The sequence below is a fragment of the Leptonotus elevatus genome, chromosome 7 (assembly GCF_054856555.1).
Source record: "Leptonotus elevatus isolate MCC_2025b chromosome 7, RoL_Lele_1.0, whole genome shotgun sequence".
Taxonomy (NCBI): Eukaryota; Metazoa; Chordata; class Actinopteri; order Syngnathiformes; family Syngnathidae; genus Leptonotus; species Leptonotus elevatus.
This window is the reverse complement of record NC_141245.1, coordinates 22196976-22213521: the sequence shown is the minus strand read 5'-3', so window position 1 is coordinate 22213521 and position 16546 is coordinate 22196976. Positions and strand designations below refer to the sequence as shown.

Here is a 16546-nt window from a genome sequence, read left to right as displayed (position 1 = left end):
TTGTTGGCTGGGCGTGTCCTTACCTCTGGTCTCACAGATCATGACGTTGCTGTAGTCGCTCTCGCCGCCGTCGTTGAAGCACTGCATCTTGATGTCGTACGACGTCTCGGCCTGCAGGTGGCTAATCATGTGCCAGTCTTTCACACCTGAGAAGAAGGAGGGTTGAGTTAGCGGCGACTGTCTGGAAAGGTGTTCTGTGGAGGTTTTAATCCTGTCTAATAACACGTCATTATTTTTTCCACTTGGCTGAGGTCGTGTTCTTTCATGCGCTCTTGTGCTCCCCCTCCATCATACACACACGCGCACGCACACACGCACCCCCAACACACACACACGTCTCTTGTCAGCCTCATGGGCCTTCACACAGTTGCTGCACTCCAGTTCAGCTCCATATATGGCAGCTTGTGTTTGTCCTGGCTCAACTCCACTATTAACACAGACAAAGACACACATACTGTATATAAGACATTCACACACACGCAACAAGGCAAAATCACAACATTTTCAACCAATGTGGATTTTGTTCTTTTTTTAATTTTTTTATTTAGTTGCTCTACTTTGTGGGGAAATTACAATCATCAATTATTATTACACGTCTTACATTTGTTGTACTTGTTACTTTTATATTGTAATATTACTGCATTTTATTTTGAATATTTTACATTTGTTATATTTAATCTTTGTAGTGACCTTTAGTTTGTAGTGTTAGTATTCATTTGATTTTATTGATATATTTTTGTTGATTTAATTATTAATATTTCATTTTGATTACCTGAATTATTTTATTGTGATTTTAATTTTATTATTATAAATGTAAAACATTTTGGACTGTATTTATTATAACATTATTTATATTTTTTATTAACTTTACTCTATAGTATAATGATATTAATTTATTTAAAAGTAATTATTTGTATTATTTTTTATTTTTTATATATTTTTGTTGATTTAATTATTAATATTTCATTTGAATTACTTGAATTATTTTATTGTGATTTGTATTGATAATTTTTTTAATTATAAATGTTAAAACATTTTGGACTGTATTTATTATAACATTTTATTTTTTTTATTAACCGTATTCTATATTATAATGATATTAATTCATTTTTAAACAAATTCTTTTTTATTTTATTGTGATTTGTATTTATTTATTTACCATATCAGGATTGTATTGTTTACTATAATATTATTTCTATATATATTTATCCCCAGGCTGGTTGACCCGAGGTCCAAAACGAACTTTCTCGTTTACCTTAAATCAAGGCCAAGCTTCAGGCGGAAGCCTTGACTGAAGTTTGACCTGTGGTAAAAGTGGAGAAGTCCATAGATAACCCGCCAGCACCACCACTTCCTTTCCTTTCCTGTCTATTGATGGCCTAGCATTCCAGACGGCAACCCAAGCCGCCGCGTAGCTCCGCTGCCCGTTCTCGTATTTCAACTCAGGCCAATTACGTTGGAAGCCATTCAGCAAAACCACAGCTGGAAAAGCCGACAACTGTCTGTTGTATGTAGTCTCGTGTGTACACTATATATGCATGTATGGTGGCAGGATGAAACGCGATGCCTTGAATGGCTTTAAACAGGCTTTGCTTTGGGAAATGGGGGCGCACCATCTCTGCTGGGATGTCGAAGAGGGTTGGCATCCGTTTGCAAAAATAAATTCACCTGGGTGTTTGTTTTGTGTCTTTACATTTCCACGCACCTTCGACCACATCGCGCTTGTAGTCGCTGTCGTTGTCGCTGTCGGTGGGCCGGTAGTAGATGTAGAAGCCTTGGATGGGAGTGTTGTTGTTACTCGAGGGACTGTACTGAAAACGGGAAGTAAAAAAAAAAAAAAAAAAAGCAACATGATTACATTCAACCTCAATTAGCCTTTTTTCCCCTCGCCGCTAATGGAGCGGCTCGCTATCAGCCGTCCGCTCTGATTGCGCGGAAGTGGACCACAGATAATGACAGTCGCAGGTTACGGAAAGGGCGGCAATTATCATCTGCGCCCATCGGCTCTTGCAAGTTTGCACGATATGAATTAATCGCCATGAGAATGAGGAGGGAAGTGGCTGCGGTTTTTTTTTGTAATGGCCTCTTTAACCCTTCCATGCTGTTTGTTTGTTTGTTTGTTTCTGCAGTTGCTAATCTCGCACCTGTATCAAGGCACCATGTAACCGCTGCATGGCTTTTGTTTCTAATGTTTATGATCCTGCTGCTTTTTCACTTTTTTACAGTTTTGACCTCTGACCCTTCAAAGAGAAACAGGTGCATTTTTATGTGGCAACCTGTGCAAATGTAGCATTAAACTAATTTAAATTGATTTTTTTTTTTAAATCACAATTAATCGCATAACTTTAATAGTTAACTAGTTTGATATCTGTTCTAAATGTACAGTAAAAAAAAGTTTCCTAACTTTTCATACTCTTGTTAACATAAAGTGGTAAAAACAATTGTAACCTAATAGGAATATGGCTGCATTTTTTAGTCATTGATACAGTAATTACATAATAATTCATAAAACTTAGTTAAAATTAAAATGTATGTACTGTACTGTAATTGCATTTGTAATACATTGGCGCATTTTTCTTTTCATATTAAGAGATATTAAATTTTTAACATGTAGTAATTTGTGAAATTCTGCACATTTTTAAAATTGTCAAATACAACTTGACCCCAGTCTCCACCAATATATGCATTATTATTAAATGTATTACTGCTAAATTTTGACGTTGACATGTCTGTTGCGTTGCGACTGGAATTTCCCCAGTACAGGCTTTCCAAGTAACGGGCGGTCATTAATCGCGTGTTAAAAAAATTACTGGCATTTAAGGAACTTTAAATTAACTCAGAATTAACACACTAATTTTGACACTCCTACATTTAACACATTTACACTGTAAAATACATTTTGATTTATTTTATTCAATTTTAATAAATAATCTCAACTCTTACCCATTTGCACGTTCATGTCCAAACACAACCAAATACATATTTTCTCCCATGAATATAACGGATGACAGTTACATATATTTTGTAATTAGATTACATAATTTTGTTACAAGTAATCTATTGCTTCCTACTCACAGTCCAGCGCAGCATGATCTGCGTGTCGCTGATGGCGTCGGTGGCGGAGATGTGCGGTCCCACCACGGGCCGTTCGGCCATGCGGGGGCTGGCTTGCGGCACCTGGTACGGCCTCGACGCTATGCTGTGAGGACTCTCGCCGTACAAGTTCATCGCCGCCACGCGGAACCTGTAGGTGGCGCCTGAGGGACGCCGATAAACATGAGTCACCAAGTAGAAGCTGGCCTTAAAATCTGCCATCTCATGTCAAAATCCCAAATTGAGTGCTTTAAATGTGAAACTGGTGACGACATGCATGGTTTCGACCAATGACGCCAGCTTCCTCTAAAAATTGTACAAACCATAATTAAAGATTTAATGCAAATGTGTCATACAATTAAATTCAGCTAAACTGTTTAAAAAAATGTACTGTAGTACTTGAAAAAAAAAAATTCATCATGACTATTAAAAACACTCCAAATTGTCCATAGGTGTGATTGTGAGTATGGTTGTTCGTCTCTGTGTGCCCTGCGATTGGCTGGCAACCAGTTCAGGGTGTACCCCGCCTACTGCCCGAAGCCAGCTGGGATAGGCTCCAGCAACCCCCGCGACCCTTGTGAGGACAAGCGGTACAGAAAATGGATGGATGGATGGATGGACTATTAAAAAACATTTTGTGCTGGATATTAAAAAAAGTAGCGTGCAGTTTGAACATTAAGAAGAAAAAAACTCACTTAAATTTGCCTCAATTTTGTTTCATAAAGATTTAATTTATTAATGTTTTAGTTGAAGTGATAGTCCCATTTTATATTTTGGTCCATTTTACATGTAATAAAAATAAATGAATAAATCAGAAATGACCAGTTATTCAGTAACTTAGTATTTTTTAACTGAATATTTACTCTTAAGTAATTATTTGGAGGGCAACTTTTTACATTTACCGGAATCCCTATTGGAAATAACAGAACTCTTAATTTATGTTATTTGATGATGATTTACTGTAATTTTTTAATGCTTTAGTTGAAATGATATGCTCAAATTTGCACAATCCTATTTTATATGTTGTCCTTTTTGACATTTAATCTCTGATTAGTAAAATAAAACAGATCACCAGTTGCTCAAGAGTAGTTCGGACTTGCTCAAATAATTATACTTTTATTACTTTTAACTTACTACTTTTAACTTAAGTCATACTAAGAAAGTACACTTTTTGTGAACTCCACCCACCTGTGCAATATTACAGTTTTTGCCTCCAAAATAGGCAACTTTTTTTATTTATATGGTCCACGCAGTAGCTATCGTTAGCCTAATTGCATTACTGCCTAAGACATTTTGAACTTTGTGCTGCAATATCAGTTAAAAAATAAACGAACAATGCACTTTTTTCTTCAAAATCATCATCACAATTTTTTTCTTGTTTGTTTTTTCCATACTATTAATTATGTTTAATTGGCTTTGGGATTATGAGAGGATTTCTTTAAAAAAAAAAAAAATTCTCCCCAGACGCAAAAAGTTGAAGAACCCATGCACCAAAGGCAAACCAATAGAAATCCAGTCGAGGCTCACCAGGCTCCAGATTGCGAACTTCCACGGAGAGCTTGAGCGGCGAAATGTTGTCGGCCGCCACCCCCCACTCGGCGCTGCGGCTGCGCTTGTACTCCACGCGGAACGCCGTGATGGGCGAGCCGCCGTTGGCTCTGGGGATCCAGGTGACGTAGACGGAGCTCTCTGTGGCCATGGAGATGGTGGGCCGGTCGGGAGCCTCGGGCACTGCCAAGTGAAGGCGACAAGACGCGTGAACCTTTGAACTGCGTCGCCGCGTCCCGACATGGCGGAAAGGATGGAAGGAATTAGGAGAGGAGGAAGCGGAAAGGATAAATCACGGGAGGAATGCGTACTTACGGCAGCAGCTGAGAGTCACGCGGTTAGAGAGGCGGCAGAGGAAGATGGAGACAAGGGTTAGTGGAAAGGTAAGTGAGGCTTGTTAGTCCTATTGTCACATCCATATTGGAATTGTATGTTGAAAGATCATAAAAATACTCTGTTTCCTTTCCAATCGTTCCCAAATCTGGTCAAATAAAAAAATAAAATAAAGAAGGTCCGCTGCTCCATTGAAATTAATGGAAATTCCATTCATGTGTTCTAGAAATGTGTTTTTAATACAGAATATAGCACAGTATAATACTGTACATACAGTAATTATATAATCAATTAGAATGTAAAGAAATTATTTTTTATTTAATTTAAAAAAAAAAAAAAGGAAAAAAAGAAGAAAAAATAATGTAAATAAATTAATCATTTCCCCTCACATTTTTTTCTTCATTTAATGGACATTGTGCTGCACCAACTGCTGTGCACGTTTGGCTACCGAAATGGAGTTGCTCTTCACAGAGGATAAAGAATGTATGCCTGTGAGTATTGTTATATTATCTGTCCTTGTGTTGCTCTACAGTTTGTATTCAAACACCCGTTGTTAAAAGAGTTACAGCCACAGATGTGAAATGGAGCTACAATACATCCCTTTTAGGCTGCGTGCAGAGACGCTAAGCTAGGAGGGTCAAAGTTGTGAGCGCCTTTCATGAGTCTAAAACCAAATGACCAAAGATGTCCGTCCAGTGTACTCTGCTGCATATGATTGCATACAATGCTGCGCAATTAAAACAACCTTAAACAGGCACAAATATTGCCTTTTTAAATGTTCTGTATTGATAGCACATGCTTTGGCGTCGGAAAAAAAAAGTTAACCTCATGAAAATTGGTTGAGAAATGAGCAAGTTACAATTTCATTTCAATGGCCACGAATGGCCTTTGATGGGAATGTTGACCTCGAGTCATAACACCGGAACTACGGGTGCTATTCACTCGCCTGTCTATGGCGTTTTGCATTGTGAGTTAGCATTAAGCTAGCAGAAGCTAAAGTTTTGCAGTAGTTTTCGGCTATTCTTAACTTTACCTCTGTCGTGGATCACGACCCCGAAGTGCGTGTTGGACATTTTGTCCTCGGGCACTTTGGGCGGCATCAGGACGACGGGAGGCTTGTTGGACGGATTCTTGTTGGACGAGGCGCTCTTTTCTGGAGGAGGAGGGAGGTGTAAGGAGCAAGTCAAACAAGGTCCCACACATGTTCCCAGTTGTCAGAAGCCCCCCACCAGCCAAAGCACTCGGACAACGTTCCCTGAGCCGCTCCCTTTTGATCAGGAGGCGGCTCAGATTTCTGCCACTGTTTTACTTTGAAAAGAAACTCGACGGTTTATAAAAGGCGCAGTGACCACGTAGAGTGGAATCTGGATTTAACAGACCCGGAACCTACGGACTGGATCAAGTCAAAATAGTTCCACATCTGGCCCCAGCGCCAGTAAACTGCTCGCATTTGTGCCTACCTTGGCGGCCATGTTGGTAGAGGCGACTTTCACGTCAAAGGCAATGTACGGACATACGTGGCGTGGCGGCCATGTCCCATCAAAGCGAATGGAAAGCACGGACTTTAGCGTAGCATCGCCGTAGGCACACAAATTGAAATGAACTATTTTACTAATTTAATAATAATACTTACATAATTGGTTAATTTATTATAAATAACAATTAAAACATGAAGATGAATTCTACTTTTACGCTTACAATTATTCAGTTAACATATATTATATTCAAAATTGAAAGGAAAACGATGACAACTGTCGAACCGAAAGAGGAACTTAATGAGACGTAGTCAACAATTAAGATGTGTAGAATTGTGTACACAATTTTGTGAGTTAATTTCATTTGACCCTTGTTAATGACTCACACATTATTCCCACTCACAAAATATTCTTCCTAGCGAGCATTGAATGGAGACGTGTCGTGATTAAAGGCTAACTGGAAACGTAATAAAGCAGTGACGCTGGGCTAAACTTAACACACTAGCTCTTTTGTGGACAGTTCAGATATTTCCCAGTGAGAAGACGTCCACTTTGCAAAGCGTCAAGGTCCTACAAGTAGTATTTTTGTTGGGATGCGCAGCCGCTTTGTGCTTGGTTTTAGTTTGAGCTTTTTTGTACCTGCCTGCTATATACAAAAAATCATTATAAAAAAAGAAGAAGACGTTTTTGTCCAATTATTGATTTTAGGGCCCGACCAATATGCTTTTTTTTTTTAGGCCGATGCTGATTTTTTGCAGAAAAAATACAGATTGCTGATTATTTAAAAATACATATTTACTGCATAAAGTCAATTTAATGCATCCATGGTGTACACAAAGTGAGTACAGAAGAACGTTGCGATTGAATTCTATTAAAATAACTTGTTTTTCACACATTAGGAAGAATCTGTGCCTTTGCGTATGTTATCTTACTTGTGGTTATGTGTTCCCACAGTATTTGTGTGTGAATATTCGTTATTTGAAGGAAAAACACTCTCGAAGTCGATGCTAACTTCCTGTTAGCATTTGAATGGGATCCTCCCTTTGCTTTTACCATTAACGCTAGGCTAGCAATGTTTTAACGTTTAATGTTTTGTATTTAAACATACATTGGCTGTAATTCTTAGCGTCGTGTGTTTAGTTTTTCAACTCCAACTGCGGTGTCATTAAATAGCTTAAAGGGCGCTTAGGGACAACAGAATAACCAGAATAACATACGCGACACACTTGCTAGTTGCTAATGCTACGTAAACAAAATGGTGCGTTTAGGGTACTTTCACAGCGTCGGAAACTTCCCTTTTCTTTGATGAAAACGTTAAGAGGAAAATAATCGGCCATTTGGCACAATTGGCCGATTGTTTTGGGCAATAATCGGCCGATTAATCAGTCAGGCCCTAATTTATGCAGTAACTACAAATGCAATCCAAAATCCAAACATAAAAAAATTAAATAAAAATCACAACAAATTACTATTTTCTTCCTACCATTACAACTACTACTTTTCTTACTAATACTTTTCCTATTATTATTATTACTACTACTGCTGCTGCTGCTGCTGCTATGTACCTTTTCCAGTGCGAAAGGTGAGCATGGCCGGCTGTCCCTCACCCGCCGAGCTACGGGCTACCATAAGCACCTCGTACAGGCTGGACGCCTCCAGCTCGGAGAGACGCAGCGAGCGCTCGCTGCCGGGCACTCGCACCGTCAGCCAGCTCTCCATCACCGTGGCCATCTCGTCCACCTAAGCCACAACGGGAAAGGATACCAGTAGTGCACATGACAACCATCAAACGCGAATTAGCAGCAACACAATGACAATCTAAGTTGGTGATTTGCTTCTTCTTTGGCTTTTTTTCCGTGTATTTTACCTTGCGATATTTGACAAAATAGGCGTTGATGGGGCTCCCGCCGTCAGGCCCCGCCCTCCACTCCAGGTCGTAGATGTCGGGTTTGTGTGTCTGGGGCGGGCTGGTGATAATGGGAGCGTCAGGTGTGAGACGGTCGGCGCCCCCGTCGGACGGCGGCTCGTCCGCGTCCTCTTCCTCCTCCGTCAGGAAGCGCTCGTCACCTTCGTCGCTCTGCATGGGCGGCAGTGAGGGCCAAACGTCCACATCGGGATTCAGTTCTGGGAAGAGACATGCCGGTACTGTTCATGTAGTGCATTTATTCTTTATTTATTTATTTTTTCAAAAATTTGAAATGGTTGTTGTTATTATTTTTTAATTCCTCAATATATGGCGATTGCGATCTAATAAGCGATTCCTTTTTTCAAGGTCCCCTTCTCATTTATTTGAAATGATAAAGAAATTCATTATTTTTGGGAAATACAATTACTTTTTATTATTATTAGGAACATACCAATGAGTATTGTTCACTTTTGCTGTCCTGTGTTTTTTGCTCACGAGATGGTCACTATAATGCTTGTTTACCTGATTTGTCAATTATAAAATAAATAAATAATAATAATAATAGAATAAATAAATTAATTAATTAATGTAATAGCTGTTAAAAGTGAAGAAAATTTGTAAATTCGGTCCAGAATTTCTGCCAAATTGAAAATGAAAACCTTATTTAGCGAGAAATATTAAGCAGTAGTGGGCCAGGCACTCCTAAAATAATATATCTAAAATTTTAAAAATATATAATAGCTGTTAAAAGTGAAGAAAAATTATAAATTCGGTCCAGAATTTCTGCCAAAATAAAAATAAAAACTTTATTTAGCAAGAAATATTAAGCAGTAGTGGGCCACATAAAATTCAACTGGCCAGGTCTAGCGCCAGACCCTTAAGTTTGACACCTGTGCTCAAGTTAAGACCAACAATTCTTCACTTTACAAAAGGATGGCTAAGCAGTTCAGAAAATGTCTGAATGGTTCGAAGACGCAAGTACATTGAGTTTCGATCACCACAATGTCTGAAATACTTTGTCAGAAACAATGTGCGAGTGAGAGTGTGTGTGTGTGTGTCTACACTTTTGCAAAAGTAAACATGCTGGGAGCTGGTAACACTAAACCTGATTACCGGGAACGCCGCCAGATGCCACACATTCCGCATGCCGGCCATTAAAATAGCGGAGAGGGAATCTGTATGCAGTCGTGAGGCTGCCGCAGCAGAGGGAAAACGTCAAGGAAGTGATGCCAACATTAAAGGAAGTCTTTCAAGGCAGAAAATGGGAACAAAGCCATGAGGGATTCCCAACAAAAAAAAAAGGGATGTACAGTGGTGCCTTCAGATACGACTTGAATTCATTCCGTAACCAAGCTCTCAAATCAAAATACAGTACTTAAATCATCTATTTGCATTCAAATGAATGGAAATGCCGTTAATCTGTTCCTGCTCATCCTATTTTGGCCTGAAATGTGAGTGCTGTGGGTGCCGGGAACATAGCATAAGTACTAAAATAATGAACGTGTTCTACAACATAAATATGATGACTCCCTGCCCCCGTTAGGGTACAGACTGCAGCTTTTTATACTCCTCTGATTGGTCAATGGCTTGATAGACTGACAGGAAGTTCAATCACGTGACAGCATTTTTTGTTGCCATGGTGATGGACAAAACAACACAGAACAGATTTATGTGAAAAAAAAACCTGGACTTATAATCGTAATAAAATGAGGACTATTTCACTTCATTTAAACTAAATGATTTGACAACAGAACAGGAAAATTTGACAAGATTTAAAATGTATTCACACTACGTACACATAAAGAATTATGCTATTTATTTTAAAGGGGAAGTCAACCCCCAATTTTCTTTTTGACAATAATGTTCTATGCAGCCCAACTGGTCTAAATATGGTATTCTGCTTAATATTATGTTAGCGGAATATGAGTTAAGCAGCAAAATCCAGCCATTTTTATCCATCTCAGGGGGCGGCCATTTTGCCACCTGCTGTCAATTAACTCATTCACTGCCATTGACGGCTATTGACGTCAAAAATTCATTTGAACTATTTCTATTAGTTCAACATTTTTTTCCACTTTTATGAGTATGAGAGTATGAAAACCTAGGAAAAAAATATTGTTCATTTAGAACAGATCAAGAGTATTGAAGTCATGTGATTAATTACAATTAAAAATTAGGAGCGTCGGGCAATTAATTGCATGACTTCATGAGTTAACTCACGATTATTTACAAATTTTATATCTGTTCTAAACGTACAATAAAAAAATTATAGGTTTTCATACTCTTGTTAATAAAAGTGGATTTTTTTTTTAACTAATATAAATTTTTGACGTCTGTAACCGTCAATGGCAGTGAATGAGTTAAAGATGTTGCTCAGGTCTCAGGTCACAACCAATCACAGCGCAGCTTCAGAAAACAGGTGAGCTGTGATTGGCCGTGGCCCGAGCCCTGAGCAACTTTGATGTCATCTTCAGTCAACAGCAAGTGGTAAAATGGCCGCTCCCTGAGATGGATAAAAGTGGCTGGATTTTGCTGCTTAACTCTTATTCCACAAATTAATCAGAATATCATGTTTAGGCTAGTGAAGTCACATATAACATATTAGGTTGACTTCCACTTTTGGATAAACTTACATACCCAGTTGTAAAAACGCAGTAACATCTGAGAGCGAAAATGTTTGCGGCAAGTGAAATGCTCTTACGTAAAAAACTGCTTGGTAAGAAGAAATATCTTGACTCTCGAGTTGAGATATTTTATCATTGTTAGATTTGAGTTTTTGCAGTTTCCATGAAACAAGTGAAATGTTTTCGGGATGCTGGTTAAACTCAGTGGCTGGAACCTCCCAACACAAGCGTCCTTATCAGCTTGGCAACGCTCTCTGCTTGCATCTTCCAGTGGAAACGCGAGGCAGGGATGGAAGGAGGAGAGGACGGAGGAGTGGGAGGACGCGGCGACGTAAATACAAGGCGGTTGTGTAGCACGTTGACAGCCGGGTGGTCCGCTCCCCTGTCCTAACCCTTCACAGCTACTCCTCGCATTCCAGCGTCCGCGGGGGCTTATCCCCGGGCGGCGTTGCACAAAGCTCACTCTCACGATCCAGCTCGGGGAAAAGGAGAGCGGCCTTGGCGCAATACCCCCCCCCTGCTGGCCCCCGCCCCCAAGCGTGAGGACTGCCTCAAGATATGAACGGCTTAACTCTTTACTGCGCAGCTTCTCTTGCGATGTTTACTTTCCCTTGAGTATGTCACCGCATAAGTGACCTGAAGTAACTTTTAACATTCAACCTCTAAGACTATTTTTTTTTTAATTAGATGATTGACGTACCTGACTGCACCCTCAGCATTCCCGACGACTGCGCCGACCCGATGCCGTTGTCCAGCAGACATTGGTACACGCCTTGGTCCTGCGGCTCCACATCGGTGATGACGAGCTGGCCGTCAGAGATTCGCACCCGGTGCGAGGCGGCCACGGGCTCGGCGTTGAACAGCCAGGTGACGTTGGGGGTTGGGTTGCCACCAGCCACGCAGCTGAAACGAGCGATGGAGCCGGGAGAGGCGTGCTGCAGGTCAACGAGGCCCTCCAAGATGGATGCGGTTTCTACAAGGGTGCAAGGCCATTAGACTTTAAATTAAACAAATTAAATAAAATTTGTATTATTATATTGTGCTGGCTTCGAAAGAGCCATGTATTGTTTATTTTTGTTTCTATGGTTACGGAGCTGCTTTATTTTGCAAAGTAAAGTTACGTTTACTGTGAAAAGAAAACCGGATGCTGTTGGGTTAAGCACTTCCTGTTTAGCGTCATGCCAAGAAGCTAGGCAAACAGATTGCAGCTCCGTGTCCTCAAGTCTCGAGCCAGGCACAGCCTGTACGTGTGTGCATATAGAAAATGTTTTGTGTGAAATGTGCAGCCAATATACATTCGAGGGGTTGCTAACTGTTAATCGTTTGCATTATAGAGATGCTAGAAACGTTTATTTACGAATCCGCATCGAGCTAACGGTTAGTGCGTTAGCTAGCGAACGTTAGCATGCTTTCTCAGTGTATTGTTCATCATACAGCAAACAAGTGCGGCACTGCCTTTTAATGTATTTTGTTTCACAACAGCATGTAAGCGTTTTTGTGTTTGTTGTTACAGTTTTACACCTTTTTGAGTCTTCTCTACGGTGAATAGAGTTGCAAGGAGTTATCTATCTGTCTAGCTACAGCGAGAACGTAGCAAGGGCAGAATATATGTAATTATTATTAATATTATTACATTTAATATATATATATATATATATTAATATTATAAAATTTAATTAATTTTAAATTCAACTTTGGTGCTCAAATTTAGGGTCCACCATCTGAAAGTTGCGAATCCTCACCGAGAACATTGACGGTGTAGTTGGCGCTCATCAGCGTCCCTCGCTCGCTCTCAGCAGCACAAGCGTACACTCCAATATCGTCCGTCGTCACGGAGACAAATTCCAAATTGTCGCGCAGGCGTCGCAACGAAGGCCCCGGTCGGATCGGCTCGCCGTTCTTGAACCATGTGGACGACAATGACGGATGTCCGGAAACTACGCACTCCAGCGTGTACGACTGGGACCGCTGCAGAGTCACATTCTTGGGAGTGGTGGGGTAAACTATCCGCACTGGAGAGGAAGGGGAGTCTGCATCTAAATAGAATAGAATATCAAACATTAGTCTTATAATGGGGAAAGCTCAGTATACAGAAAAACATATACTGGTACATATATATTCAAAAATTGATTGAAATTCCAACAGGACTTACGTCGGACAGAGATTTTGGTACCGTGGGTCTGTGTGACAGTTTCCCCCGTGACAGGATTGTACGAGCCGCACTTATAGACACCTTGATGTCGCGCCGAGAAGGACCGGATTTGCAAGTTACCGGATGGAAGGACCAAGTAGTCGTCTAAAAAAGGGACAGATCAATTTAACCGGTGACCTACAAGTTGCAATTCGTCTTCAACCTCCAAAAGAAAACACGTTCGGAAAGAAGGACCTGTTGAGGCCTCCACGCGCTCGCCTCGCACTCGTAGCCTGGGGAAGGCCGGCGGCACGCTAGTGGGCAGAGGACACTCGACGATTGCCGGGTCGCCTTCCTGGACGGACAGCGAGCGCCGCCGGCTGTCTTGGTACTCGGAGATTTCTGTAAGGCCCAACGGAGAGGGAACGTTAGGAAGTGGCGAGTGTTGTTATGACTGAGGAAAGGAAAACCCTGAGGCTCATTAAGGAGGTCAAAAGTCCTGCTGCTTCCTTCCCGGCGCCACTCAGCGGCACGAGTCCTCGCCCCTTTATAAAAATAACTTTGGGGCTTGCCTCAATATTTTAATGCAGTGGAAGTATCAAACGACAAATATTTGGTCATTCAAGTATATTTTCAGGGATCTGTACTTTACTTAAATACACTACTATTCTGTATTACAAGCAGTGGCGTGCAAAGGGGGGCCTGACGGCATCCAGAAACTCCCACCGGCCCATAAATAGCAAAAATACACATATAAATGACAACCATTTTATTATCTATTTTATTTATTTATTATTATGTATTATTATTATAATAATTATTATTTTACGGGTTTTTTCTTCCTCCCCGTAAAAGGGGATATATGTCCAATTACCATAGTATTTTCCACATTGGCTCCCCAAAATAATACATTTAAAAATTGAGAAAATATCAAAAAATAATTTTTTTAAACTGGAGAGGAAGAAAATCGATGAATATGTGAATCGATTTATTTATTTATTTGTTTATTATTACTATTGTTGTTATTATTTATAATTATTATTATTATTATTATTATTTTATTTTACTTTTTTCTTAGTCCCTCAATAAAAAAAAAAGGGGGGATATATGTCCATTTTGTGTTTTCCCGATTGGCTTCCCAAAATAATAGATAATTTTTAATTTTTTTTTTAAATATCTACAAAATATTTTTAAAAACTGGGGACAAAAAAAATTGATGAATATGTGAATCAATTTATTTATTCATCTATTTATTATTATTATTATTATTATTATAATTACTATTATTTCCTTTTTTTAAATGGAGATGGTGTTTTCCACATTGCAACCCCCAAATTTTTTTTCTAATTGAGTTTATTTTATTTTATTTAAACTGAAAAAAATAAAAATAAAATCGACGAATATGTGAATCCACCAGTGCCAAACTGCAAATATATCAGGGTCCACTGTAATTGCCCCAAAACATTTTTTTTATTATGTTTGTACTTTTGTACAGTCAGTCTATACTTTTTTTTTTTTTACTTTGACTAAAGTACATGAATTGACTCATACTCAAGTAAAACGTGACAATTTCTAACACATTTGCTTTAACGGAAGCAAAAAGGAAAGTCCACGTACCCGCCAATTCCACGCGTGCATACCGGCTGGCAACAGCCGGCCCATGGTGCGAGCGCGCCACGCACTGGTAGACGCCGACGTGGGCGCGCTGCAGGGAGGCGATGGTGAGCGTCCCGCTCTTCAGCTCCACGCCGGGCAATGTGTCAACGAGCAGGGGCGCGCCCCGGAAGCGCCAGGAGAGCGCCGCCGACGAGGGGCTGACGGCGCAGCGCAGGCGAGCCGCCGAACCCGGACTCTGCACCAGTGAGGCGGGCTCAGAGCGGAAAGATGGATATTGAGCTGAGGAGGGAAAGAGAGCGGATGATGAATGAAGGGAGTAAAACCACCTTTTCCAGTAGGCGGTAAATCCTGACGTGATGCGCAAGTAGGCGGGACTGTCGTTGGCTGCGTCAGCTTCGGAAATAGACATCAGAAGAAGAGGAGGTAACACTGTGGAACAGTGGTTCTCAAATTGGAGTCACTGGATCCACAAAATAATTTAATACGTTTGTTGACAAAATAAGCAGTCTATTGATCTATCCATCTAATATCTAGCCCTCTGTCTATCCATCCATCTATCGATCCATCTGTCCATCTATCCGTCTATCCAACTAGCCGTCTACCATCCGTCCATCTAATACGTCTATCTATCCATCCGTCTATCTATCCATCTAATATGTCCATCTATCCGTCCATCCATCTATCCATCTATCATCCCTCCATCCATCTATCCATCCGTCTATCCATCTATCTATGTATCCGTCTGGCTATCCATCTATCCACCCATTCATCTATCATCCATCTGTCTGTCTGTCTATCCGTCTATCCATCTAGCTGTCTATCATCCGTCCGTCTAATATGTCTATCTACCCATCTATCTATCTATCCGTCCGTCCATCCATCTATCTATCTATGTATCCGTCTGTCTATCTATCCGTCTGTCTATCCATCCATCCATCCATCATCCATCCGTCCGTCCGTCCGTCCGTGTATCTGTGACAGCTACAGATCAACAAATTCTAACTTCGACAAGCGTAAATGAGAATTGTATTGCTCGGTGACAACGTGGTGAAGGAGTTAGTTTAGAAAAAAGAAAAAAAAAGTAACACGGACTCTCCAGTGTTGCACTGCTATGCGTTAAGCACACAAAAACGCGAGTGGGAGGTTTTGCTTTGAGGCCATGAAAGTAAGAAAACTCTGGCTGCTTTACACTCAAATAATGACCTTCACCAAGTTCGACTGGAACTGAAGGTCGTCATATTTGGAATCAAACTAAACTTTGGGGGGGGGGGGGGGAACTTTCATATCTTAAGGTGCACAAACGGACGGATAGATGGATAGATTGTAAACAGACAGTGAGCTCGATAGAGGTAAATAACCAAAGGTAACTGACGTGTGCAGCTGATGAGCAGGGACTGGCTGAGACACAGCATAGTGGACAGGAAGACCCTGAGGCCACCGTCCATGGCGCCCTCGGACCCCTGCCGGCAGCCGTGATAGCCCGGTGTGCACGCCCTCCTCCGATTGGCCAACCTGGAAGAAGAGGAGGGGCAAGAAAAACAAAAAGACGTCAGACACCATCTTGTTGCCACGACGACAAAAGGAGACAATGGGGAGCATCTCTCTAATCTTCACATGACACCACTTGACTTCTTGACCCCCTCTTCGCACCCCCTGGAGCAAGGACGTCCAAAATTTCTCCACTTAGGGCCCACAAACAAAACAAAAAAAATGGAAGAAGACAGACGGGCCCACTTCACCTTGTGTTTATCAAACATTCATTATCCATTTCCTGATGTATAATGGATGAATTTGAGTGATAGGCGGGGCCCAGCCTGCA

General features: G+C 40.7%; 1 protein-coding gene across 3 annotated transcripts in view; it reads right to left on the bottom strand.

Annotated features, from left to right (window-relative positions):
- cdon (cell adhesion associated, oncogene regulated) overlaps positions 1–16546 on the bottom strand; it is a 63405-nt gene that overhangs the window by 3590 nt on the left and 43269 nt on the right. For all 3 annotated transcript variants that reach the window (XM_086081231.1, XM_086081230.1, XM_086081232.1), the window contains 13 exons: positions 16100–16239; positions 14728–15006; positions 13366–13512; positions 13132–13275; positions 12722–13015; positions 11680–11952; positions 8317–8573; positions 8015–8189; positions 6008–6127; positions 4621–4824; positions 3076–3257; positions 1706–1811; positions 24–146 (listed from right to left, as the gene is read on the bottom strand). In XM_086081231.1, the coding sequence (XP_085937357.1) occupies positions 24–146; positions 1706–1811; positions 3076–3257; positions 4621–4824; positions 6008–6127; positions 8015–8189; positions 8317–8573; positions 11680–11952; positions 12722–13015; positions 13132–13275; positions 13366–13512; positions 14728–15006; positions 16100–16239 (2444 nt within the window). The remainder of the gene's footprint in view (positions 1–23; positions 147–1705; positions 1812–3075; positions 3258–4620; positions 4825–6007; positions 6128–8014; positions 8190–8316; positions 8574–11679; positions 11953–12721; positions 13016–13131; positions 13276–13365; positions 13513–14727; positions 15007–16099; positions 16240–16546) is intronic.